At 53.9% G+C, this 26,291-nt stretch overlaps 1 protein-coding gene across 4 annotated transcripts in view; it reads left to right on the forward strand.

Moving 5' to 3' along the window:
• The window catches only part of NEURL1 (neuralized E3 ubiquitin protein ligase 1), a 75,666-nt gene that overhangs the window by 28,066 nt on the left and 21,309 nt on the right, over nt 1-26,291 (forward strand). The window contains exon 1 of one of the 4 annotated variants that reach the window (XM_044935075.2): nt 532-856. The exons of 1 other annotated variant lie outside the window; for it this stretch is intronic. Coding sequence is in view for 1 of the 3 variants with exons in the window: in XM_006067742.4 (XP_006067804.3) it covers nt 12,957-12,990 (34 nt within the window). In the remaining 2 variants the exon portion in view is untranslated. Of the gene's footprint in view, nt 1-531; nt 857-12,765; nt 12,991-14,179; nt 14,789-26,291 lie in introns of those variants that run through there. 2 more of the 4 variants (XM_006067742.4, XM_006067743.4) reach the window with 2 other exon arrangements.

Here is a 26,291-nt window from a genome sequence, read left to right on the forward strand (position 1 = left end):
ATCCCAGGGATGGGGGAGCCTGGTGGGCTGCCGTCTCTGGGGTCTCACAGAGTCGGACACGACTGAAGCGACTTAGCAGCAGCAAATCTTTCTCAGAGGGGCTTTGCAGATTCCCTACTATGCTTCATTGGCTAGAAGTGGGTCACCTGGCCATACTTGACCCAAGGGGGAATGGAACCGCTATGATTGGTTTATACTGGCAGATTGCAACTCTGGATACACATTAGAACCACCTGGAGAGCTTTTAGAAGCACACATGCCTGGGTCCCACCCTCAGAGTTTCCGTATTAATTGGTCTGGAGTTGGGAGCTGGGCATCAGTAGCTTTATAACCTCCATGCTGCTGCTGCTGCTGCTGCTAAGTCGCTTCAGTCGTGTCCGACTCTGTGAGACCCCAGAGACGGCAGCCCACCAGGCTCCCCCATCCCTGGGATTCTCCAGGGAAGAGTACTGGAGTGGGTTGCCATTTCCTTTTCCAATGCAGGAAAGTGAAAAGTGAAAGTGAAGTCGCTCAGTCGTGTCCGACTCCCAGCGACCCCATGGACTGCAGCCTACCAGGCTCCTCCATCCATGGGATTTTCCAGGCAAGAGTACTGGAGTGGGGTGCCATTGCCTTCTCCATAGGTGATGCTAATGTGTAGCCAGGGTGGAGAGTCCCTGTTGTCTTGGAGCAGAACAGATGCTGGGGAGTCAGCCGCAACGTCCACTCTAGTCACTTAGCAGTTTTGTGTGGCTTGGGCAAATCAGCCTCTTTGAACCTTAGTTTCCTCATCTATAAAGTGGAGCCCGACAAGAACTGCCTCCTGCATCACAGAGAAGACTGAATGAGCTCACAGATGCTCATAACTTTGCCGATTGTAAGTCCCTGACACCTGAGAGAGTTTGCACATCACTCCCCTTCGATGTGGAGGGAAAATTTAGCTCCTCCGCTGCCTGGGGCAGCCAGGGTAGAGATTTCTCCCGAGCTTAGCTTCCTGCCATGAAAGTAGAAGACAGAAGAGAAGGGAGACTGGGGAGCCACAGGCAGTGGCAGTGGGCTTTTTCCTTCTTGGATGGCGTGGGTTTTGAATGCGCTGCTATAAATGGTTTATGCAAACGAGCTGGAGGGGCTCATCTCCCTGCCGCCTTAATGAGGGAGCGGCTGGGCAGGAGCCAGGTTTGTGGTTTTTAGTACAGGCCTGCAGCCTGTGGTTAGGGGCCGGTGGTTGCTCTCTTGCTGCCTCCAGGGAAGATGGTCAGATAAGGCTGTGGTTCCTCAGTGTTCCGGGACACACCTGGCTACTCCGCTTCTTAGCTGTTTCTACCGAAGTGAGCACTGGCTTGTACTGCCAGTAGAACTCAGGGAACAAGGAGGGCCACCCGGGGAATGTGAGATCATGGGTCAGGGGAATGTGAGATCATGGGTCAGGCAGTTTGCGAGCTTCCAGTACTGCTGGGCCTGCCTGGGGCATTGTGGCTGGGCTGAGGCTCCATAGAGCCTGGAGAAGGGTCAGAGGGGATCAAGTAAAACCCCTCACTGTTAGCCTCGGCCTCTCTTCTTTCAGTATTCCAGTTCCTCTCCTTTTCTTGCTTCCTTCATAAAATATAGTTTGAGCAGGCCCAGCACCCACCACGTTAGGTGCTAGGGATCCAGAGCTAAAAAGACACCTGCCTGCTCTCAGGTTGCTCCCAGTATGGGAAGAGGACCCCTGGCATCACTGCAGGACTGGGGCTGCAGGAATGGATGGAAGTACCTTGGAGGCAGAAGGCCTAGTCTTCCCACACCCCGAGGCTGGGATGACCTCAGAGGAAGGGGCCATCCAAGCTGAGAGATGAAGGCAAGGTGGGAGTTTTCGAGTGACTGGTGTGGTGCAGGGCACTCCAGGAAGAGGAGAGCGCCTCGGACCTGTGTGATGCAGCTGTGTTCTGGGGCTCGTATGGTTCAAGTGCACAGAGTGTGGCTGCTTGGGGCTGGAGAAGTCACAGCCTGAGGTGACGCCAGGTACCGTGGGCTGGGGACCTTGGTTGCTTCCCAAAGGAGGGTGGAGCTTATCCACTGTGGGCTCTGAGCTGGGCAGTGCCCCAGCCGATGAGTCAGGAAGAAAGGTCAGCCTGCAGCCCTGAGGGGGGACAGGCTGTTAGAAGAACTGTCCAGGTCAGGATGATGCTGGTGGCCTGAACTGTGGGAGTAGCCAGGGCATGGATCATAGAAGGACACGGTGATGGCCCACGTGGGGAATCCAGGCTGACATCAGACGTGTCGCCTGGCTAGTGGAACTCAAGGGGTGTAAACCAGGCAGGCCACAGAACCCTGGGGAGGTGCCCATGTCAGATGGGGTCAGGAAGAAGACTGAGAAGCAGTAAGTTAGAGCATGCTGTCTGCCCATCCTTGGTTTTCCATTAGACCATGGTGGAAAGCAGGGTTGGGAGAGGTAAGGGGGGAGTGGAGATTCTTGATTGCTTCTCCCTAAATGATTCCCCTCCCACATCCTGAAGATACACGAGTCCAATTCATCCATTTTACCAATGTGGAAACTGTGGTCCACAGAGGAGTTTGACTTGCCCCAGGTCACACAGAGAATTATTATGGTGATGGTGTCATGACTAGTAAAAATGGGTCCCCAAGCAAAGGCTTATGTAGCCCACATCCCTTAATTAGTGCTGAGAACACTTTTTTTCCGGGCAGGAGAAGTGGGTTTGGCTAAGCAGAGTTGAGATTGTGAGGCCTGGGGCATTGTTTTAGAGAGGGTAGAGAGATCCTTCCTTCTTTTCGCCTAAAGTATGTATGTCGCTCAGTTGTATCTGACTCTTTGCAATCCCATGGACTGTAGCCCTCCAGGGTCCTCTGTCCATGGGATTCTCCAGGCAAGAATACTGGAGTGGGTTGCCATTCCCTTCTCCAGGGGATCTTCCTGACCCAGGGATTGAACCTGGGTCTCCTGCATTGCAGGCAGATTCTTTCCTGTCTGAGCCACCAGGGAAGCCCATTCACTTAGTAGTGGGACCCAGCCCACCAGGAGCAATGTTGACCCACCTCCTGGCGCCTTACCTCCACCAGGAGGAAGGAACCTGTGCAGACATTGTAAGAGGCTGCCCTCCTTGAGTCTCCCCAAACCCAAGCAGGCTTCTTCAGACCTTCCTTGGCCTTGGTCAAGTTTTACCATGGACTGCAGGAGTCCTGGCTCCCAGGGAAAGCTTTATCCTCTAAACTTTGATGCTGGCAAGCCCACCCTGTGCATTGCTAGGGTGGCTGGTGGATTATCTAACCCCAGGCTCCAGCAGCTCGAGGGATGGAGGGAGGGAGAGGGTGGCATCTTGAAGGAGGAGCCTGAATATGTTAACTGGAGAGAGAGGCAAGAAAGGTGGGTGAAGCAAGGCCTTGGATGACGGTGCAAACTGGGAGATGGGGCAACTGCAGGAAGCAGGTGCAGGGAGGAAAAGGGGTTTTCTGTTATTGCATTCACCCTGGGGTGGCTGCCCTTCTGGGGCCGTCCTTTAGGTGGAAGACCATAGTCCCGATAGCCCCCTTCCATCGGCTGCACCTGAGCTCTGGCTCCAGCAGGGGAGCAGCCAGCACTGAGGCAGCCGCAGGCTTGTGGTCATCCCCAGGCCTTTACGGACAAGAGCCCCTGTTTGCGGGTTGACTGATGATACAATGTGAGGTTGTCTGGGTTTGGGATGAGGGCCAAGGGCTGGAGGTGCAGGGGCAGGAAGTTGAGTCCCTCTGTGGGCTCAGTGGGCTTGGAAGCCACAGGCGTCTCGTGACAGGCCCTGAACGGACCCCAGTACTCACAGGTGCCACCGTGCCTGGGCAGCCTGCTCTCAGCTCTGCAGCCAGCATGGCTAACGTCCCCTGTGTTCCAGGTCATGGCCCCGGGTGGTGGGCACAGAGCTGGCATAGTTCAGTGGCTGGCCTTTAGGGCAGCCACTCACTCTGGCTCTGTGAGAACAGAAGCACCAGTCTGAGACCCTGCTCCCCCAGAGGACCTGCCACCCCCTCTCTCTTTTCAGAATATTTTCAGGTTTTGCCTTAGGCCTGTGAGGCTGGGTGCCGCTCTGCGTTAATCCCCACTTCCCCTTTGGTCATGTGCATGGTGTGAAGCTCTGGTCTCCAAAACTCAAGAGCCCCTGTTCACTTCCCAGTGTTGGGGTGGGCCCAGAACTTGCCTGGGGTGGGGTCTCTGGGTGGTACAGGGACCCAGGCAGGGTCAGATAGTGTCTGCGGGTACCGTACAGCCAAAGTCCAGAGTCAGTTAACCTTGGGATCAGCAGATTTTACATTTGCTGACCAGGGCCCCTCTGACCAATGCTGCATTTATTGAATTGATGGTGGCTTTTCTCAGGGCAGTGCTGTATAGTAGACAAAGCCTAGCACCCTGGGCTCCTGAGTCTGAGATCTGGGTTCTGGACCCTGCTCTGGCACCTTGTAGCTTCTACAATTCATTTTTGTCTCCTTGAGCTTCTGTTTCTCTCATCTGTCAAAGGAGATGAGCAGCTGCCCTCGAGTACCTGATGGGGGCTTTTTGCAAATCCAGTAGGATATTTTTGTGAACATTTTCTCTGGCTTTTACGAGCTGGGTTTTTCCAAGAGGCCACATGGCAGAGAGGCCAGCACTGGTACTCTGATACCAGGTTAGACGTGTGTCTAGATCTCAGTTTAGCTGCATATTGACTGTGTGACCTGGCTGCGGTATTCCACTTCCCAGGCCTCGGTTTCCACTTCTAGACCCCGAGTTCCCAGTGCCGCCCCTCCCTTATGTGTGCTCAGAGCAGGTGTTTCAAGGTGCTGGCAGCTTATGTCATTTTCTTAATTGATCTGGATGCTTCCTTGTTTTAGTTTCTGCCTAGTTTCTGCAGCAGGAGGAGGTGGTACTGGAGCTCCCACTGATGGGGTAGTGGGGAGCCAGGTCAGAGGTCATGGTGAGGAGAGGGAGGCAGCCCAGCCCAGTGGTACTAAGGAACTCTTGAGAGGCAGGCGCCCCCGGTGGCCAGCCGAGCTGCTGGGGATGGGAGTTCTCTCCTTTGGACGGGATTCTGGGACTTCAGGGCCCACCTGCCCTCTGACAGCCCCTGGGACTCGCATTTCAGCCTCTCTGCTCTGCTGGATGGCTTCCTGAATACCAACTCCTCCTCTGCATCCTGGGCCCTGGGTGGTCACCAGCCTGGTCCTCACCAACGCTGAATCCATGACCATTCGCTTGACCAGTAGCCCTCTGTCTTGGGAGGGGCACCATGCAGGGCCTCAGTGCAGGCTCTGGAGGCCAACTGACCTGAGGTCAGATCCCACATCTCCCCGTTCCTACTCCGTGTCCCAGTTTCTCATCCTTAAGGCCCATCCATGATAGGGCCTTTGTGTCACTTCAGGTCTGTAAGTATCTCATCAATAGCACTCCCACGGTCACGGCACTTCCTGTGCATCCATCCTGTTCTGAGCACACTACCTATGGGGATGTATTTCATACTTGAGGAGCCCTGTGAGGTCAGTGCTTTTATTGTCAACCTCATTTTCAGTTGATAAAACAGGCACCCAGTACATTTTATATCTGAGATTTGAACGAACCCAGGTTGTCTGGCTCAAAAGCTCGTTCTTTACCACTACCTCTGAAGCACCTAATGTCTGCAACCTCTGAGTGATGCAGTAATATCTGGTGGTGTCAGACCCTTGGGGTCTGGCTGCCAGTGGCCCTTCTGGGAGTGCCCCAGAGCCTGGCCCTCGTGGAGTCCTGCACCATCACCCTCGCTTGCCTGCTAATGCCCAAAGGAGAGGCCCTGGCAGTGGGCAGGAGGCAGGGTCAAGGCATAGGAGTCGAGGTGAGGGCCACGTCAGCTGGTCCTGGACTCTGCTATTCCACAGTAGACAGGATCTGGGAGGGGCATGAAGCAGGAGAGAGTCTGAAGAAGTGGACTCCTCAGAGGCAGGAAGGTGGGCTGGAGGAGGCGTGGGGTAGGGGAACTTCCCAGCCTGTGGGGGGCTTCAGATATCTGGGTGCTGAGATCAGAAAGGGTGGGCCCTGGGATTCCTGGCTGAACCACAAGGCCTGGAGGTGCGTGTATGAGTGTGTGGCAGGGAGGGGGTGGGGAGGGACAGGGTGGGGGAGGGCGGACTCTGGCTGCAGAGGAGGGATTTAACCTCCTGCAGTCAGCTGCCAGCTTTCCTCGAAATCCAGCAGGATCAGTCGAGTGTGTTTACACATCTCTAGCGGACGAGGCTCTTGTCTTGCTCCAGCATGTGTGTTCTATCTCCTGTGTCACCTTGGGTCTCTCCATCTCTCTGCTTCCCCTTCCCCTTCAATGTCTTATTGCCTGCCCTTCCCCACCTTCCTCAGCAAGGTTGTAATGAAGGGACCAAACTTTATGAACTCAGGCCCTGATAATTTATCACTTGTGATCACTGGGATGGCTTTGAAATTTATTCCACCTGAGCAAAAATAGAGTGCTAACCTGGTGACAGAGGACGATGTTTATTCTGCTTGCTTAGAAGAACCCACATTTCACCTGGTACTCTGGGATGACATGTGCATGAAAGGTGAGCACGCCATAACACATGCAAAGCTTAGAACGGCGGCGAGAGCAAGGCAAGTGCTGAGTAAGTGGTCCATGATGGTGCTGAGGAAGGTCATTACCTATGGAGGCGGGTCCTCCCTTTCTTCTCCTTGGTGTACTATATACTCATAATCTGCACGTCCCAGGTCTTGCTTCTCTGAGGTTGGGGTGGAGATCCTAGCCTCTTCAGGTTCTACCCGGATTCCTGAGTTCTCTGGCTCTTTGAACCACATCATCAGCGGTTAGTGTTACTAGCCGAGCCCCAGGCCTCGGGAAAGCTCTGTAGCTTGCCCAGTCATGTGGTAGAGGACCTTGCCTATCTGACCTCCAGATCAGAGCTCAAACCTCCACGCAGGTGGGTGGCAAGGCACCCACCCCTCCTGGCGGGGGTCATAGATCTTATCATGGGCAAATGGTTCCAGCTGGGGGCTCTGTGGGTGTGGGCTCCGTCTGGCACACTGTGTTCTGGGAACTGAAACCTTGTTCTTCCTTGTTCTGTCCTTTTTGCCTGGCACGGACGGTGACCCCTCTGTCTAGTCCAGGCTGGGCACGCTGGCCCTGAGGCCCAGGCCGGGGGAGCAGGAGGAGGTGTGTTGAAGTCTCGGAGGGTCTGAGAAAGGGCTACTTGGCGTTGGGCCTGGGACCTGGGAGGGGTGCCCGACTCCAGGCTGTTTTCTTAGATTCCCTTTCAGTCCCCGCCCCGGCCTCTGCACCTGTTGTGTTCCCGTCATCCTGGGCGCTGGCAGCTGTCACTGCTGGGGCACCTGTCCTACCCCCGAGGACGCCCCGTGGGCTCTCTGGCTCCGGTTTCCTGCTCTCTGTCCCTGTGCAGCTTTGTCCTCGTCACCGTGCACTTGCTCGCTCTCACAGCTTCTAGGCAGCAGCCTCCAGGCAGCAGCCTCCACTTTAGGTTCTGGGTGTGGGAGGCAGCTTTTGGGGGTTTTCTGCTCCCTGTTCTTCAGCACCAGGCCCCGTCTAATCAGGCAGGGACAATGGCCCTAGCAGGTCAGCCTTAAGCCCCAAATGCCAGGTGACTCATCAGCTCAAATTATCCCTTGTCCTTGATTAAAAAAAAAAAAAAAAAGACATTAAAGCAGCCAGAAGTTGCCTCCCAACTCCTCCTAGCAGGGCCACCTCCCCTTGCTGACCTCTCTTTATACCAGATTCCTCTGTCTACCTCCCCCGCTGTAAAGAGAAGTTATCACCTCTCCTTGTCCAGTCTTCCATGTTGCCCAGCGTCCCAACCTGTGTATTATATTAAACATCAGAAGACATTAAACCTGAGTTCAGTGCTCCTGCCTTCCACCCGCTGTGCAACCAGGGGAAAGCCCACGATTTACTTGACCTCATTGCCGCAGCCGAAGGCGGTGGCTGGACCCAACACTCTCTCGTGTTCCTTCCCCTTCAGAGAGCTTAGTCTCTGACTTAAATGGTTTCTCTTGTCCAGGGAACTTGTTCCAGGTTTTATTGTGCTGTTGTTGGGTCTGTTCTAGACTTTACGTTCCGAGAGGTGCTGGGTCTTGGGAGATGTGGATGAAGAAGGATGTGGTGAGGGGAGGGTTGAGGTGGGGAGCTCATTGTGGGGACCAAGAGGGGGCCCAGGAAGGAAGAGGAGCAGGTGGGAAGGGGTCAGGAGAGAGGAGTTGGCTGGGAGATGAGGGGGCCGCTAGCAGGGTGAGGGTCTCAGGAGCTGAATGGATTCAGAGAGGGGGAGTGTTCCCTGGACGGAGCTGGAGGACAGAGGCAGCAGGGGGCTAGCTAGAGAGGGAGGGCTCCTTTCTGAAGCCTGGGCAGGCTTTCTGTCAGCCCAGTTGCTCCCCAAGGGCACACCGAGGCCTTCTGCCTGTGTGCTCTGAGGGACCACAGCCCCTTCCCTCCCCCACCCCCAACGTCAAGGATGGGTCTGCTTCCTCCAAGATCTCCAGGATGGGCTCTCATGTTAGCAGATGGGAAGTCCAGGCTTGGGCAAGACCACAGTCTCCCTTGCCTTTATCCAAGCTCCATCCCTGGGATGTCACCCTTGGCCTACTGGACCATTCCTAGGCCCTGCCTCCACCTAGAACCCTTCTGATTCCTTAAGGAGATAATTGTCCCCTTGTCTTCTCTTCCCCAGGAAAGAAGCGCTCCTACCTTTTCATCTGTTCTGGATAAAGTGTGAGTTTTGAATGTCAGGCAGATCTGGGTTTGAACTCTGCCTTGAGTGTTACCCAGTTGAACTCTACTTCGGGTAGAGTTTGAACTCCGTGTCAATGTAACCTTCTAACCTTGCTGTCTCAGCTTTATAGCCTGCAAGATGGGGATGATTGTAATCCTGCAGGGATGTGGTGGGGTGGGGTAGGTGTGATTATGTCTGTGAAACGCTTAGCACCATGTCTGGGCCGTAGCAACTGTTCAATAAACGGTGGCGCTTGTAGTCACTTCTGTAGATTGGCTTGTAGATTCCCCTTTCACATCCTCTTCTCACATCCTTTCTGGCTACAGAACAAAGCACTGCAGATGTTCAGCCAGAGCCAAAGGAGCCTCCTTCCTTGATCCCAGCTTGGCTCCTGCTTGGCTTCTGAAGGGCAGAGTTGGGTCTCACTCACTAGTGGGTCCATCGTTGGCAGGCAGTGAATGCTGGGTGAATAAATGAATGATGTAGGTCCGACAGAATTCTTTAACTGGGCATCACATAAAACTGGGAAGGGGCAGCACTGGCTCCCATGTCATCTGTACAGGCCTGGACACTGCCCTGGGAGGCAATGGGGGCAACTCTCAGTCACGGGACATTGCCACTTCCCATTTAAACTGGGGACGTGGATTTGTAGGAAACAGAACCCAGGGAATCTGCTAGGAAACTCCTCAGACAGTGGTGCCGTAAAGGCCTGGGGCTGCCCAGGCTGTCTCAGTTCTCTGTTCATTTTCACTCATGTGGCTGGAGTGTGGACTGCCATCAACTTGAAGGACCCTCCCTGCCTCCACCCACCCCCCATCTCCAGACCGTCACACAGATTCAGTTCCTTGGGTGAGTGATCTTCTGAGAGCCGGCTCTGTGCAGGCACGAGGCTAGGCCCGAGGAGCAAGGGCAAGTCGAGGACCAGCCTGACCCTGTGGATGCCGCTGTTTTCGTCCCTGGTGCCTTCCTGCCTCCTCCGTGCATTCTGCACACCAGATGGCAGGGTGACCTTTTAGCAGTTCAGACCTGGTGTTGCTGCCTCCCTGATGAAGTCCGTCAGGAGTTCCCTATGGCTCTCAGAAAAAAGTCCAGATTTTTCGCCCTGTTCTTTGAGCCCTCCCTGATGTGTCCCCAGCTCCCCTGGTTTTGCCAGGGGAAAATCCCCCCAGGCTGCTCTTGCAGTCCCTGCTCCATCCTTGCTTCTTGAAAGGGCTGGGCTCCCTTCAGCCACAGGGCCTTTGCATGTGTCGTGCTCACTCCCTGCCTCTAACCTACCTCTGCAACACAGGGATGCGCACATAATTATCCTTCACAGTTGCTTTTCAGGAAAGCCTGCCCCGAGCCCTGCTTCTTCCAGAACACTTTCCTAGAATTGGGATAATCTTCCTCACTCTACCACCTGACAAATGCCTGTTTCTCTCTAGACTGTAGGTCCATGAGAGCCAGGGCCTGTCTACTGTCGATCACTGTGGCATCCCCAGCGCACAGCTTAGAGTCTGGCATGCCGTAGATGCTTAATAAGTGTTGCTGCTAAGTCACTTCAGTTGTGTCCGACTCTATGCGACCCCATAGACGGCAGCCCACCAGGCTCTCCCGTCCCTGGGATTCTCCAGGCAAGAACACTGGAGTGGGTTGCCATTTTCTTCTCCAATGCATGAAAGTGAAAAGTGAGAGTGAAGTCACTCAGTCGTGTCTGACTCTTGCGACCCCATGGACTGCAGCCTACCAGGCTCCTCCGTCCATGGGATTTTCCAGGCAAGAGTACTGGAGTGGGGTGTCATTGCCTTCTCCGTAATAAGTGTTAGTCATGTTGAATTGCTGCAATGCATGCAGGAAGCCAGGACAAGCAGACAAGGCCATGACTGTCGCTGTGTAGGGTGGAGTAAGACAGCAGATTGGGAGAGGCATAACTCAGGCTCAGAGGAGAGACAAGGTCCAAGAAGGGGGACTCTGTCTGCACTGGGAGCCCTAGTGGGGCTTCCAGAAGAGGGATTTCCAGTGCTGGGTGATGGTGGGTGATCATGCTGCCCAAAGTGGGAAGGGTTGGTGAGGAAAGGCTTATCAACTGGTGCTTTTAAAGGCAGGTGGTTTGAAGGGGGTTGACTTCTGCTTTGTAGGAACGGCCTCCAGAGCAGCCTCTTTGCCTCAGTTTCCTCATCTGTAAAATGGGCATAAGAATGCAGTTGATCTCTCAGGGTTGTGGGAGAACTGAACAGGTTAATAAGTGTCATGTGCTTAGGACTGCCTGGCACACATTGAAGCCTTGTGTTTGCTATTTCTGTGATTATTTACCCCGGAAAAGTCTTTGGGTTGTTTCCTCTTGATCAGATTTTGACTTATCCTTCCAGAGGAACTGTGTGTACATGTGTCACGGAGTGTATATGCATGTGTGTGGCCACGTAGAGCCAAGCATGTGCCCGGAGAAAGGAAGCGCCCCATGTGGAATCAGGTGTCACAGCTTCTCCTAGGGAGGAGCCTCAGGCCAGCCTCTGGTTTGGGGGCTGTGAACTGTGTGCTTATGGGCTTGCCCAGCCCTCTGGCTTGGTGACCCTAGGTCCATACAGGATGCCCCTCCCCCCTCACTGTCCCTCGCCCAGGCCCACTCAGGAGACCCCCCGCTCAGTACCAGGGTCCTGAGGTGAGGGCAGGATGCCCAGACCAGCCCCTTACAGTGCCTGGGCCTCTGAGTTCCATCTGACACCTTTCCCGTGGCTCCTTTCCTAGCCCCACCCCTCTGCCCCCTAGCCTTCCCTCCCCACTCAGATCTATCTCTGGGAGCCCACATCCCTGGGCCTGGAGACAGGAGCTGGGGCCAAGCCAGGGCCTGGGAGAAGGGGGTAGTCCTGTTCTCCTGGGAGAGACTCCGATGGTGATGGCTGGGAGATTGTCTGCTTGAATCCTGCCCCTGCCCCTGACCTGCTCGGTAACCTGAGCATTTCAGAACCTCCACTTTCTCTTCTGTAAAATGGACATAACAGAAGCGTATGCCGCCTGGAATAGAAATCAGATCACACAGGCACTGCCTGCTACACACTTAGTGGCTGGTCTCTTGATGATGCCTGGGGTCCCAGCATGCTGCCCAGGGCCGGAGGGCCTGCCCTCCCACCACCCTCTGCCCTCTCGGCCCCCTTCCGTCCCCCAAGGTACAAGGTTCTGCACGTCAGGATTTCTTCAGAGGCTTCGCAGTCTGTGGGAGTGAGGATCTGCCCTGTGTGTATCCTTCGAGGTGTGTCTGTACAGGGGTGTGTACTGGTGAGCAGGAGGGGACTAAATGTGCACAGTGGTGAGTGCTTTCAAGTGCTTGTGAGCCTTTGTTTGTGCATATACCTGTGATGTGGTATAGACAGGTAGTGTGGTGTGTATATGCTGATGTGTGTTTTGTGTGTTTGGGATGAGAGCGAAGGTTTGGTGTGGGGGTAAAGGAATCTAACCCCCAGCACCCCCGCCCCCGCAAGGCTGCCTGGGTTTGCCTCCCGGCCCTGTCACCTTCTGGGCAGGTAGCCTCTTTGTGCCTCCGTTCTCTCATCTCATTTCTCAGCAATAATGATGGTACCTATTGATAATAACCATGTGCTGAGCTTATCATTCAGCCTGTGAGGACCAAAGGGGTGAATATGCATGGAGCACTTGGAAGAGGCTAGGAGGATGTCAGCTCTTTGTTATTAAGCTGCATGAGTGAGATTGTAAGCCCCTTGAGGGAGAGACCAGGTCTGTCTTGCTCACCACAGTATCCCATTGTTTTCCCAGAGTCTGCATGTAAGTAGGTGCATAACACGCGTGGATGTCTGTAGCCTAGGTGAATGGCGAGGTTGTGTATGTGTGTGTGTGTGTCTGTGATGGGGAATGTGCATGTGTGCGTGAGTACATGAGTGCGTGTGTGTGTGTGTGTGTGCGCTCTGGCTGGGGCATCTCCAGCGCTTTCTGGAGCTCGGCTATTTCAGGAAGCCTCTAGTCTCCTCCTCCTTATGTAAATAAACATGACAGATCCCATCGCCTGTACCAGTGCGGGGAGGTGGGGGAGGCTCCGGGAGTGGGTGGGAGCTGGGAAGCGGCTCTGAGCGGGGCCAGAGGGGTGTGCGTGCGTGTGTGGCCTGTCTTGCGGGCAGGGCGCCGTGTGTGTTGGGGGGTGCAGAAGGGGCGGGCTCGGCCCTGCCATGCCGGCTGCCGCTGGCCACGGAGGAGGAGGGGGGCGGGCAGGGGGAGGGGAGCTGGCCGCCAGGGCGGCTCGGTGACGAGGCCAGCCGGCCAAACGGAGGTGGCCGTGTTCCCCGCTGCCCGCGATGGGGGGACAGATCACCCGGAGCACCCTCCACGGTAAGGCCCTGGCTGTCACCTGAGGGTCTGTCCATCCCCAGCCTGGGGACCGCTTGGGGAGGCTGGGACCAAGAGGCACTGGGCTGAGGGCATGGCCATCCCCCTGCCTCTTGGGGAGGCTCTGGGACCTTGGACGGGGGTGCGTTTGAGTGACAGGCACTGGGGCAGAGGGGACGGAAACAGGAGGTTGGGCAAAGCAGGAAGAAGGGTCTTTCCCTGGCAGTCGGTCAGGCAGCTGAGTCTCCCCACAAAGTCTCCTTATTCTCTTACCTCCCCAGGGTACTGATCAGCGCCAGGTGGGATGTGAGGTCCGGGGTCCATAGGTCCCTCTCCTAGAACCGAGGCAACCGTCAGTTAGACAGCTGGGGGATCTGTTTGTGGGCCCTGGGATATGGGCCGTGGAGGCCAGTGCTTGCTCCATGATGGAGCCATGGAGAGATGTGTGGGTACACACGTGTGTGCATGTCTGTGCCCATTGGAGGTGTCTGTGTGTGTGTACCTGTGCTGACTTGTGCCTAAGCACACAGGGGTGTGCAAGTGACACCCCCACATTGCCTGATCTCAGTTCTGAAAGTGTGTGCTCTGCCGGGGAGGTCAATGAACTTCTGATTCCTGGGGTTCACATCCGTGCTCACCTAGACCTCAGGCAGACCGGGAGGCTGGCAGGTGAAGGGGTGGGAGAGAGGACTGCTAGGTGGCTGCTGCCTGCCCCTGGCAGAGTGGACCCCAGCTCTGCCCCCAGCCTGCTATCTGCCCCTCTCCTCGTCTGCTTGGCTCCAGGGCTGGGGTCTTGGGAGGAACATGGCTGATGTGGCACCAGACCCAGAAGGGGAAGTCTTCCCAGGGACTTGTTTTGTCATCGCTGGGCCCCAGGAGTTGGGGTTCCTGTACAGACTGGCTGGTGCCAGAACAGTGTGGGCTGACCTTGGGGAGTCCCTGCTACACTCCCCTCTGTGTGCCTCCACCCTCCTCGGGCAGGGCGTTAGGAGGTGGGGCTGCCTCCATCTGCTAGGTTCAGTGGGCACCGAGGAACCGGGAAGCGCCTGGGATGGAAGGAGGGTGGTGGCAGGAGCGAGTGGGAAGCCGTGGCCAGGACTGGTGACCAGGTGACTTCCCCTTTCCGGGCCCTGGACTTTGACAGAGTAATTTCTAATTAAAAAAAGAAAAAGGCAGGGAAGGAAACGTGGGAAAAGCAAATCATTGGCTCTCTTAAAAGGAAATGAATTTTGTCCTGGGCCCAGAGGGCTAAGTGACAGATGGAAGGCCCTGGAAGACACATAATCCGGAGCCGGCCAGAGGCAGTGCCAGTGGCCTGGGCCTTGGCCTGAGACTTGGATTGGCCTGACCTGAGCCTGGCCCTGCCTGTCTGTGGGGCGGGGGCTCCTCTTGGGCTTGTTGGCCCCAGTGGGGCCTGCTGGCATAGGGTCTGGAGCCGACTGGCATTTTCCACTGGAGTCAGACTTGGGCAGGCCCGTGGCCTGGGAAGGACGAAGAGGCCCTCAGAACAGGCTCAGGACACAGCGTGCTATCTTCAGCTGCCCGGGAGCCCGGGGTTCAGGGGGGAGCAGGACCCCAAGAGTACCCGAGATCACGTTTGGCCATCAAGAACTCCTGCTCTGGAGGAGACAGACACGGTGGCAGCAAGGGCAAGCGTCCCCTCGAGCCTTGGTTTTCTCATCTGTCAATGGGGCTAGTGACAGTAGCCTCCTCACAGGAGTATTGTGAGGACCGCAGGAGACAATGTGAATAAGGACTGAACCCAGGGAGAGCCTAACGGGCCTGGGGAGGCGTTCTGGGGGTATGTCCTGTTCCTCCCTCTCTCACAGGGAACGGGGATAGCTTGGCAGGGGTGCGCTGAGACTCCACGAGTCGGACCATTGGATGAGGGCCTTGGCCGCCAGCCCCTCACCTGGACCACTCTCCTCAGCCTGGGCCCCCGTGAGTGGACCCCAGCTCCGCCCCCAGCCTACCATCAACACGAATAGGTGGGGGGAGTTCAGGGGTGTGGAGCGCAAGTGTTTGCCTGTGCCCACAGAGCCCCTTAGCCAGGACCCTGCATGGGTGTCTGCACCCACGGGTCCCCACGCCTGGACCTTGGCTGCCCCGGTGGCTCTGGTTTCACCCCCTTTGGGAGGTGAGTTGGGGGAAGTGGGAGATGCCAGGAGCTTGCTCCTTCCTAGGGGTGCTGTCAGCCCTGCAACCTGACTCCGGAGCACAAAGGTCCTTCGTTCCTGATTGGGTGCCTGGGGCTTGGTTTGGTTGGGGCTGAAGACTCGGGGTTGCTGGGTTACAGTGCGAGGTGAGGGGTTGTGTGTGGGTTTTCTAGTGGTATGTTTGTGGACGAGTCCTGGTGGTTTGTGTTTCTGGTGTCGGCTGATTGTACCTGAGTTTTAGACCTCCGTGTGTGTGTACCTGCATAATGTGTACCTATCTGTGTCATATTTAAGAGGCCGAACATTTTGTGTCTGGGTTTCCGTGTGTGAGCAGCCACATTTGTGAAAGTCTGTTATTTGGTAGAGGTCAGTGTTTCTGCACAAGTTGTGTGTGTGTGTGTGTGATCAGGCTGGTGGTGAGGAGTTGGGCTCCTCTGGGATCAGCCTGGCAAGGGGACCCTTGGGAGAGATTAATTCTCATTTGGAAAATGGTTTCAGCAGTTACACGCTTGATCTCTTTCACGAGGCAGATTTCCAGAGCTGCTCCCTGTCTTGAGGGCAGGATGGGGTGGGGGAGAGCACAGAGGCCCCCCATTCTTCTCCTTCCCACCCTCTCCTCCTCTTCCTTCCTGCCTCCTTCACTTTCTTCAGCGCTCCCCACCCCGCTGTGACCCAGGGCAAAGGATGGACCGGTTGCTGAGGGGCTGATGTGCGGAAGACACACACATATGCAGCCAGACACACATGTCACCCTCAGGTTGGTCTCTGGACCAACAAACTCCAGATGCTGGGGTGCAGGGGCCTGAGAGATTGGCTCCCACTGTCCCTTTACAGAAGGGGATGCTGTGGCCCAGAAAGGGAAATGGCTGACTGAGGTCACGTAGCTGGCGGCTCAGAGGGAATCCAGACCTTGTCCCTTCCGCAGCTAACTCCCCGCTTCCCCTCCATGGTTCCTTAATTCTCACTCCGGCAGCAGGGGAGAGGCCAACACAGGGACTTAGGCAATCCGGGATTAGCATGGAGAGAGCCGCCTGTCTGCCGGCAGCAGCTCTGGAGGCTTTTGGGCCAAGGTGAGCCCCCAGAGCCTGGCAGGTGTGTCTGTGAACACAGGTGACACACCACTCACCCCACTTATGCCTGTGGTGTGAGGAACTAGGCTAATCCCTATCTGTTCTCTTCACCCAGCCCAGTATTTGGAACCCCACAGATGCTTGACCAATGAGGAAGGAGGAAGAATGTGGGGTTCAGGCCCTGGCTGCTGGACCACATCAACATAGGTGGGGCAGGTGGTCTAGGGGAGCAGATAGGAGGGAAGACGTGAGCCCTGAGCTGGGCAACAGGCCAGGCAGGGCTGGAAAGGGAGTGAAACGGGTGTTCCTGGTGAGAGTTTGAATCCTGTTCTGCTCTTACTGGCTGTGTGACTCTGGGTCAGTGCCTTTATTTGCCTGAGTCCCAGTGGGTGGGGGTGGTAAGGGTTACCTGGAAGGGTTGTGGAAAGAGTAAGTGAGCTAGCAGACATAAAGGGCAGCCCGCCTGGTGTGCAGCCAGCACAGTGTACATGCACGTGAGGGTCTCCACAGAGGCTCCCCCAGGCCTGTGTGCACTCAAAAGTGTACACACACACATACACACACCATACACCCCGGCTGCCTGTAAAGACCAAGACTGCATCTCTACCTCCTGCAGCCCTGGCAGGCCCCTGGTGCAGTGTGTCACCTGGACGCTGTGTCCCTATTAGGCAGACACCTGCTGTGTGTGTGCACACATGTGCATACAGAGGGCAGCTGGGGGTGATGGTCTGCGTGGCACATGGACTAAGCCATGCGCCCCCTCATTCTCTCCGGCCTGGCTTGGGGCACTTTGTGGGGGCACTGTGAAGACAGGGGCTCAGAAAGGTTATCATCTGGAATCCCCTTCTGGAATCTTGGGGTGAGGAGGGGGAGAAGGAGGGCTGGTTCCCTCCCGGCAGTGCCGGTGTTGGGAGACACATCTGTATGTACATCTGGCTGCTGGAAACATCAGGGACTGGGATGCCGTGGAGTGAATGAGAGCAGGAGGCTCTGTGGAGATTAGCTTGGTTGCAAGGGTGCCCATCCTGCCCACGGCCACTCCCTGCCACTCTCTTTTGCCCACCTGGCCACTGGATCCATTTGGTCTTCCAGGGAGCAGCAGGACCTGCTCTGCCCATGGCCAAGCTCTGTGGGTCAGATGGTCAGGTGCTAACATGTCCCCTAACCCTATACAACACAGGGTGTGCATGGGGCTGCAGAGATCATAGAGAAATGACCAGGGTGGAGTGGAGGGTTCACATTGGGCAGAGTGGACCGAGCATGCTGGCTGGCTAGCTGCAGCCTGGTGAGGATGACTGCACAGCCAGACAGGTCTGCAAGTCAGAGCCCAGTTTCACTGCTTACTAACTGTGTGACCCTGGGCAAATTACTGCCTCTCAGAGCCTCTGTCTCCTCATCTGTACCATGGAACTAAGTGATCTGTATTGATGCATAACAAATTACTCCGAAAGTTAGTGGCTTAAAACAGCAATGTGCATGCTCAGTCACTCAGTCATGTCCAACTCTTTGTGACCCCATGGACTGTAGCCCACAAGACTCCTCTGTCCATGGGATTTTCTAGGCATGAATATTGAAGTGGATTGCCATTTCCTTCACCAGTAAAACAGCAAACACACATTTAATTATCTCACATTTTCTGTGGGTCAGAAATCTTGACACTGTAGCTAAGGCCTCCAGTTTAATATCCTTCTTGAAGTTACAGTCAAGTTGCTGGCCGGGGCTGCAGGCTCATCTGAAGGCTTGAGGGGGAGCCCCATCTAAGCTTGCTTACTGGGGTGATTGGTGGTCCCTAGTCCCTCCAATGTGGGCATGTCCACAGGGCCACCTTACACTGAGGCTACTTTTCCCAGAGGGAGCAACCTGAGAGGCAAGGAAAAAAGATGGAGGCTAATGCTGGCCTGCATTTCTCATCCTGGGGACCCTCGGCGTATGTATGTGGGGGTGGCCTGTAAAACAAGCACATATGGTTAGTATAAATTCTAAAAATCATTCTAGTGTTTCCAAAGGCAGATGGATCTGAGGCCTGGGTTTGAAGCCCACTTTGCTGGTAACTAGCTGTCTACCCTGGAGAAGGCAATGGCAACCCGCTCCAGTACTCTTGCCCGGAAAATTCCATGGACGGAGGAGCCTGGTGGGCTGCAGTCCATGGGGTTGCTAAGAGTCGGACACGACTGAGCGACTTCACTTTCACTTTTCACTTTCATGCATTGGAGAAGGAGATGGCAACCCACTTCAGTATTCTTGCCTGGAGAATCCCAGGGACGGGGGAGCCTGTTGAGTTGCCGTCTATCGGGTTGCACAGAGTTGGACACGACTGATGCGACTTAGCAGCAGTAGCAGCAAGGGCTTTTTACAACCCAGCCTTGGGAGTCCCATCCCATCACTTCAGCTGTATTCAATTTGTTGGAAGCTAGTTGCTAGGTCCACTCCACACCCTAGGGGAGAGGATTACGAAGGGGCTTACAGAATTACAAAGGGACGGCCAGGAGGTGGAGGTGGGGATCACTGGGGACATCTTCAAGGCTGCTTCCCACAGATCCCTAACTGTCAGGGCTTGGCAGAGTGAGATGAGGCTGTACAGGAAAGGCATTTGGTGTCAGTTCCTGACACAGAAGAAAAAAATCAACCCTTGCCATTTTTCTCCTTCTTCCTGTAGGCCAGTGGGGAGTGCTGGAAGGTTCTGGAGCAGCCTGGACTGTAGTCAGGCATGGAGTGCAGGATTCTGGTTCTGGGCAATGAAGGAAGCTGTGCCTTTAGTCCTCACTTTCTCTGATTTATCCACTGGGCACCAGAAAAAGCAAGGCACCAAGTGGGTGCTGCTTGATCACTAGCAAGTTTTCAATGGACTGAAGAAGTGAACAGGGGCAGCTCATTCAGTGCCTTTATTGAGTACCTGCTTTGTGTGCTGAGCTAGGCGCTGGGGAAACAGCAGTAAAAAAGACAATGGTCTCTGCCCTCAGGAGGCTCACGGTCCATCAGGGAGACACATAAATAATCCCATAGCCTTTCCTAGCCAGAGAGCCGCAAAACACAGAAAATGGTGTGAGTGACTCTTTTCTCACATGCCCAGAACCATTCGGGGTGTGAGGAAGACAAGTCCATGCATTGCCTACAGTGGGTGCCTCAAGGCATTCGGGCTGAATTCTGTGGAGGATCCAGATTTGACAAAGGCTGCTTGGGTGATGGAAGGTCTGTTAGGGACATATGGGACCCCTGGACCTGGTTTGGGAATGAGAGAGACTTCAGGAGAAGGTGGGCTTTATTTATTTATTTATTTTTTAGAAGGTGGGCTTTAAAATCAAGGTCTGAAGGATGAGTGAGAGAAATGCAGGTTTATAGGTGGGAAGGAGGAAGGGATGGTTTCCAGAAGAGAAGTAGGCTTGGGCCAGGCCTCGAGGCTAGAAGCAGGTGAGGGAGGTGGACCCCTGGAGGGAACCCAGAGAAGTTCACATCTGGCCAGTTTTATAATTATCTCTCTCACTTGAAGCCCTCCCCGCCTGCTCTCTGGCTTCCTCTGAGTCTCCCCCAAAAGAGGAATCCCTGTTCAGTGACTGTGTGTAAACTAGCCCAAGTCAGGACCACTCTGCAGTCTGGGTTTACAGTGTTTGGGGTAAATGAAAACAGAAGTGTCTGGCCTCTACCTGGTCTGAAGTGAACTGATCATTTCCTATGGTTGTGGTTGTTGCTTTTATAAGAAACAATAAGACCTTATGTTGGGATCAGGTGTTAAAGTTTGAAAATTTCTTTTACATCCATGAAGTCACTGGGTTCTTACAATGGCCTGGAGAGGTGGGCAGGGCAGATATGATGACTCTGTTTTACAGAGAAAGCAATTAAGGTCCAGAGGGATGAAGCAACTTGCCCAAAGTCACACAGCAAATCTGTGGCATGGTCAGGGTTGAACCCAGGACCTCCTGCTTCCAGGGCTCCTGCTCTTTGCCCTGTTCCATACTGTCCAGAAAGTGAGACAAGCCTCCCTCGTTAGCGATGTAAATGATCGCGCCAGCACTGGTATTCAGGTCCGCAGGTTCAGAATGAGGCCATCTTGAACATAGTAGGATCCACCTGGGCCTTGAAAGACGGGTGGGATTTGGAGAGGCGTGGGTGAGGCAGGGAGAGAAGATATGCAGGGCGGGGGAAATAGCTTGACCAGAGGTGTAGGAGAGCACAGATTGATGTTAATTGAAACAATAATATAATTATCTACAACTGTGGGCTTCTCTGGTGGCTCAGACCGTAAAAAATTTGCCTGCAATGCAAGGAGACCCAGGTTTGATCTTTGAGTTGGGCAGATCCCCTGGAGGAGGGCACGGCAATCTACTCCAGTATTCTTGCCTGGAGAATTCCATGGACAGAGGAGCCTGGTGGGCTACAGTCCATGGGGTTGCAAAGAGTCGGACACAACTGAGCGACTAACACTTTCACACTTTTATTTACAACTGTTATCAATAATCATAGAATTATTATTATAGCAACTACTTACTGGGTTAGTTTTGTTTTTTAATTAAATATTGCAATATAGTTGATTTAGAATGTTGTGATAGTTTTAAGTGCACAGCAGAGGAACTCAGGCATACATACACGTGTATCCATTCTCCTCCAAACTCCCCCCCGATTCAGGCAGGCTGCCATGTAACATGGAGCAGATTTCCCTGTGCTATACAGTGGGACCTTGTTATCCATTTTAAAATGTAGCAGTGTGTACTTCTAAATCCCAAACTCCCTAACATCCCCTGTCCCCATCCTTCTACTCTGGAAACCTTAAGTACATTTTCTAAATCTGTGAATCTGTGTTTTGTAAATTCATTTTTTTTTTGTAATGAATTTTTTGCAGATTTTTTGGTAAGTTCATTTGTAGAATTTTAAAAATTGGACTCCACCTGTAAGTGATATCATATGTTATTTGTATGTCTCTGTCTGACCTACTTCACTTAGTGTGATAATCTCTAGGTCCATCCATGTTGCTGCAGATGACATTATTTCCTTCTTTTTTATGGCTGAGTAATATTCCATTGTATATATGTGCCACATCTTTACCCATTCATCTGTTGGTGGACATTTAGGTTATGTCCATGTCTTGGATATTGTAAAAAGTGCTGTAATGAACATTGGGGTACATGTATCTTTTCTGATTATTGCTCTGGATTTATGCCCTGGAGTGGGATTGCTGGTAAATATAGCATCTCTTTAATTCTTGTAAGAATGCCGTGGAGGTCTGTTGTGGTCACCATTTTACAGATGAGAAAAATGAGGTCTCAGAGTTGGGTTGGGAGGCAGCAGGCCTGGGTTCGGATTTGGGCTCTTCACTCTGGCTGGGTGACCTTGGTGAGTAGCTTCACTTCTGAGGACCTGTGTCATTGGAGTGTCATGAAGACATTGCCTGTTAAGCCACACACACAGAGGTTGGTTATTGTCATAAGTATTGAGCAGACACTCAACCTCTCCTCCCGGTTTCTCCTTGGAAGCCCAGCTCAGTGCAGCCTAGGTACCCAGGGCTCTGCCAGGATGGTCCTGGGGCAGGGTATGGGCAGTGGGGAGGTCACTCCAGAGCCTACACTGGGTCTGGGCATCCCCACCTTGGACCCCACTGAGAGGCAGGAATGTGGTCTGGAGCTGGCCGAGGGTCACCCAGAGGGCTGGCCAGGCTTGTTTCTGGCAGCTCATAAATGCCCAGGAGGAATGGGCTGGGGTGGGGCGGGCAGAGTTTCCATTGTGTCAGCACCAGCTTGGCCTGAGGGGGTGCTCCCACTATGACTCCCTAGAAGCTTGTAAACCTGTCACGAAGGGGAGCCTGCCTGGGAGCAGATGGCGAGACTGGGGCTCCACCCAGGACCACTGGTCACTGGGGGAGCAGTTGTGCAGCTCATAGGCCTCCTGGCATCTTCACACCTTTTGCTGTGGCTGCTCCTCTGACTGGACCTGGCCAACACTTCCTCCACACAGCCTTTCAGCACTATGCCTGCCATCTTGGGCTCACGGGGAAAGTGATCTCTAGTGTCAGCCACTGAGTAGGGTAAAGGACCCCAAACATGACATTGGGAGATTGGGGTTCAAGTCCCAGCTCTGCCACTTTATTGCTGTGTGACCTCAAGCAAGTTGATTAACCAGTCTGATTGGCAGCTCATCCATGGAATGGGGCTTTTAAGGGGTCATACTGTATGTCGAAGTGCACTGGGGAGAAGCCTTGCCCTCAGCTGCCCCTCTGGCCCTTGGTGTCAAAGCTGTGAAAGTGAAAGTGTGAGTTGCTCAGCCTCGTCTAACTCTTTGGGACCCTTTGGACTGTAGCCTGCCAGGCTCCTCTGTCTGTGGAATCCTCCAGGCAAGAATACTGGAGTGGGTTGCCATTTCCTTCTCCAGGGGATCCCTTTGTTCCTGCTTGTTGTATCATAGTGCTGTTCCTTTTTATTGCAGAGTTGTATTGATTGTGTGGGCGTACCATGTTTGATTTATCCATTCACCAGTTGGAGGGCATTTAAGCTATTACCAGCGTGGGGTTATTATGAATAAAGCTGCGGTACATTTGTGTACAGGTCACTGTGCAGATGTTTCATTTCTCTTGGGTAAGTGCCTGCGAGTGTGATTGCTGGGTTATATGATCGGCGTTTAACTTATAAGGAACTGCCAAGCCATCTTCCACATTGGCTGTTCCATTTTGCATCCTAGCAGTGATGGATGAGGGCCATGTATGGAAACGGTTTGCATCTGTGTGTTCTGGCGGCGTGCACACGTCTACTGCAGAAGAGGCAAGATAATAGAAGGCCAGGTATCCCCCTGTGTGCCACATGAGATCATTTTAGGTTTGACCCAGGTGAATATTTTTTCAGGTTTCATCAGTCGTGACCATATTTTAAAGTGCATTAAAAAAAATGTATTCAAACCCTTGCTTTCTTGGCTGTAAATGCCGAGTAGTAAGACCTGGGCCCTGCAGTCAGATTGTCTGAGTTTGGCTTCAAGAACCCCATCCTGATGGCTGTATGACTTTGGGCAAACCGCTCAATCCCTCCAAGGCTGATTCCTCATCGGGAAAATGGGCTTGTACTGTCTCTCCTACCTCATCAGTTTGCTGTGAGGGTGAAACCAGTTAAGTATGTGTGAGACTCGCAGTTCAGAGCCTAGCACGTGTTAGCACGTGATGAATGACTGCTGTTATTATTAGATGGATGGCCCATGTGCAGTAGACGTGTGTACTGTTTCGCACATCCATGTGTACATGAGTAGTCATGTGTAAATGTGTGCGTAGGGAGAGAGAAAAGTCTCTCTCCTTCCTAAGTCTCCTAGGGTCTGGGTTACCCTCATAGGCCCACAGATGTGTGTGTGCTTTTTTGAGGTCACACGTCTGGATGCACACTGTGCCCCCAGGGACCAGGGTCTCCCCATTCTCCATCTGCTCAGCTGTCTGCCAGGGAGGCTGTCCCTGGGCTGCCCTCGCCCATCCACTGCCCTCCCTGTGGATGGGAGGCCCTGGGAATGGCCCTTTCAAGGGCCTGGGTGTCCAGTCCCTGGGAGTCCTCATTGTCTTTTCTCTGAGCCAGTGTTTCCTAGATCTTTACCCAGGGCCCCAGGATCCCAACTAGGATACGTGGGGAGTGTCTTGAAGGAAGTTAGGCCCTGCCGTTGGTCCATGGATTCTGAGTGGAGGCTGTAGCGGGGACCTCATAGAAGAGATCCTCAGCAGCTGCTGGGCTGAGCATCTTTAAAAACTGCTCTATTGAAACTTAGTTGATACACACTAGACCACGGGGGATTAAAGTATATGACTGGGTAGGTTTTGACACATGCACACACCCCTGGAACCGTTTCCACAACAAGAGGGTGAACACACCTGTCGCTGTCACCCCAAGTATCCCCTTGCATTCCTTGGTGTTTCCCCCTCCTCCCACCTTCTGCATGCATCCGCCAATCTGCTTGTTATCGCTCTAGCTTAGTTTGTGTTTTGAAGATTTAGTACCCTGTGGGGGAGGGTGGGAGGAGTGGAGGAAGGGTTTTGAAAGGAGTGGAGGCCCTGCCATTGCTCCATGGACTATATCCAAATTTGAAAAAAAACCGGCTTCACTCAGTGTGATGATTTTGTAATTCATCCATGTTGAGGCTCCTATCAGTCGTTCATTCTTTTTTCACTGCTGCGTAGTATTCTGTTTGTAGATGGACTACATTTGTTACCATTCACCCAGCATGTATTTCTTTTTTTTTATGTTTTCATTTCTGCCTATGTATACAGCCCTGAACGGTGTGTGATGTTACTTTTCACCAGCAGTTTTTTTTGAAAGCAAGAGTCAAGCTGTGTCTGAGGCTGGACTGAGCCCAGGGGGTACCTCTTCTAGATGGGGCAACTGTATGAAGTGCCACCCTTTGCTCTCACCTCAACTGTCCCTTTCTGTGGAATGACCTACCCTGCTCTACACTCTTCAAGGGTCACTCAGCTTTTCTGGGGGCCTTCTCAGACCGGCAGGGTCTCCTCTGAGCAATTCCAGCTTTCACCACTTGGTGGCTTTCTAAGCCCTTGAGCACCATTCTGGATTCCTTAGAGCAAGGTGAGCCCCGCTTTGTAAGGTACCTACCTCGTGGGCCTGGCATGCAGGAAGCTACACCATAGAAGCCAGGAGGCTGATCCTCAGGGTATCTGGCTGGCTCTGGACAGTGGATCCTGGTGTTTGGGGCCCTCTGGGAAGGAGGAAGGAGGAAGCAAAGATGCAAAGTGATGCAAACCAGAGCAAACACTGGACCAAAGTCTGGGCCTTTCCGCCTCCTGGGACTCTTCCCTCCTTCTCTCCCACCTCATTCCATCCCCTTCCTGGAAACCCCTCCTTTCCCTTTAGGGAGGGGAAGGCCTCTTGGATAACCAAACTTTATTATTAAATTCCTGCCTTGGAGAGACCAATTTTGAAACATCCCGGAAGGCCTTGGTCACACTATGTCACCCCCATCTTCTGCATCCCCTGTGCCTCTTCTCAAGATGACAGGCAGGAGCTGTCCTTCCTGATGCATGAGACACAGATCTTGGGGAAGAAATGGCCCTCCTGCCTGAGCCCCCAGCTGCTGGGACTTGTGCATTAGTGTTGCCAGGGCTGCTGACACATGTGAGGCCACAGAGCTGCCGAGTGGAGGCCACGTATTGTGTCGGAGGAGCTTCCCCAGTGGCTTAGCAGGTAAAGAATCCACCTGTGATGCAGGAGACATGGGAGACCTGGGTTCAGTCCCTGGATCAGGAAGATCCCCTGGAGGAGGAAATGGCAACCCACTCCAGTATTCTTGCCTGGAGAATGCTATGGACAGAGGAGCCTGGAGGGCTGCAGTCCATGAGGTCACACAGAGTCAGACACAACCTAACACATGGCATTGTGCCAGAGAGGAAAAGCGACTTCCCCAGGGTCACATGGCCAGTTAGTGACAGACACGAGCTACCTGGCACGACATCCCGTGTTCTTTCCTCTCTTTGCCCTGTCTCCTGGGTGCCAACCTCACATGTTTGTATGGTACCTTCCGAACCCAGCTCTGTTAATGGAAGGAAGCACAAGCCAGGGGTGCTTGAGGCAGCTCCAAGTTCCTTGGAAGCCTGGGTGAAGAGGCCTGCCTGTGTCCACGGTGTCGTGGGCGTGGGCGGTGTAAAGCAGGAAGGCAGCCTGGGTGGGGGGAGGTGGCCCTGAAGGAGGGAAGAGATGGGCATGGTCCTGCAGAGGCTGCCCCACCCACCCACCTTCCTGGTCTCCAATGGAAGCCCCGTGGTCACATGTTGACTGCAGCCCAGCTTTGCCGGTTCAGCTCCAGTGCCTTCTCCTCCTCCTCCTCTCCTCCAAGAAGCCTTCCTGGAAAGTGACTTATCTGTACATCCTTTTGTGCTTCTCACTGTCTGCCATTTGTATTTCAATTTCTGTCCATGTCTTAACTCCCTCCTTGGACTGTTGGCATCTTGAGGACAGAATCCATGTATGTTTCATGCCTTATCTTCAGTGCCTAGGACAGGGCTTGGCTGGCATTCAGCAGATACATAATGAATATTTGTTGAATAAAATAAATGGCATTGGGAGTGAATGACAGTGAATGGTGGTAGATGTTGGTTGCAAATGATTGCTTACCACAT

This window comes from Bubalus bubalis, chromosome 23 (genome assembly GCF_019923935.1).
Source record: "Bubalus bubalis isolate 160015118507 breed Murrah chromosome 23, NDDB_SH_1, whole genome shotgun sequence".
Lineage (NCBI taxonomy): Eukaryota > Metazoa > Chordata > Mammalia > Artiodactyla > Bovidae > Bubalus > Bubalus bubalis.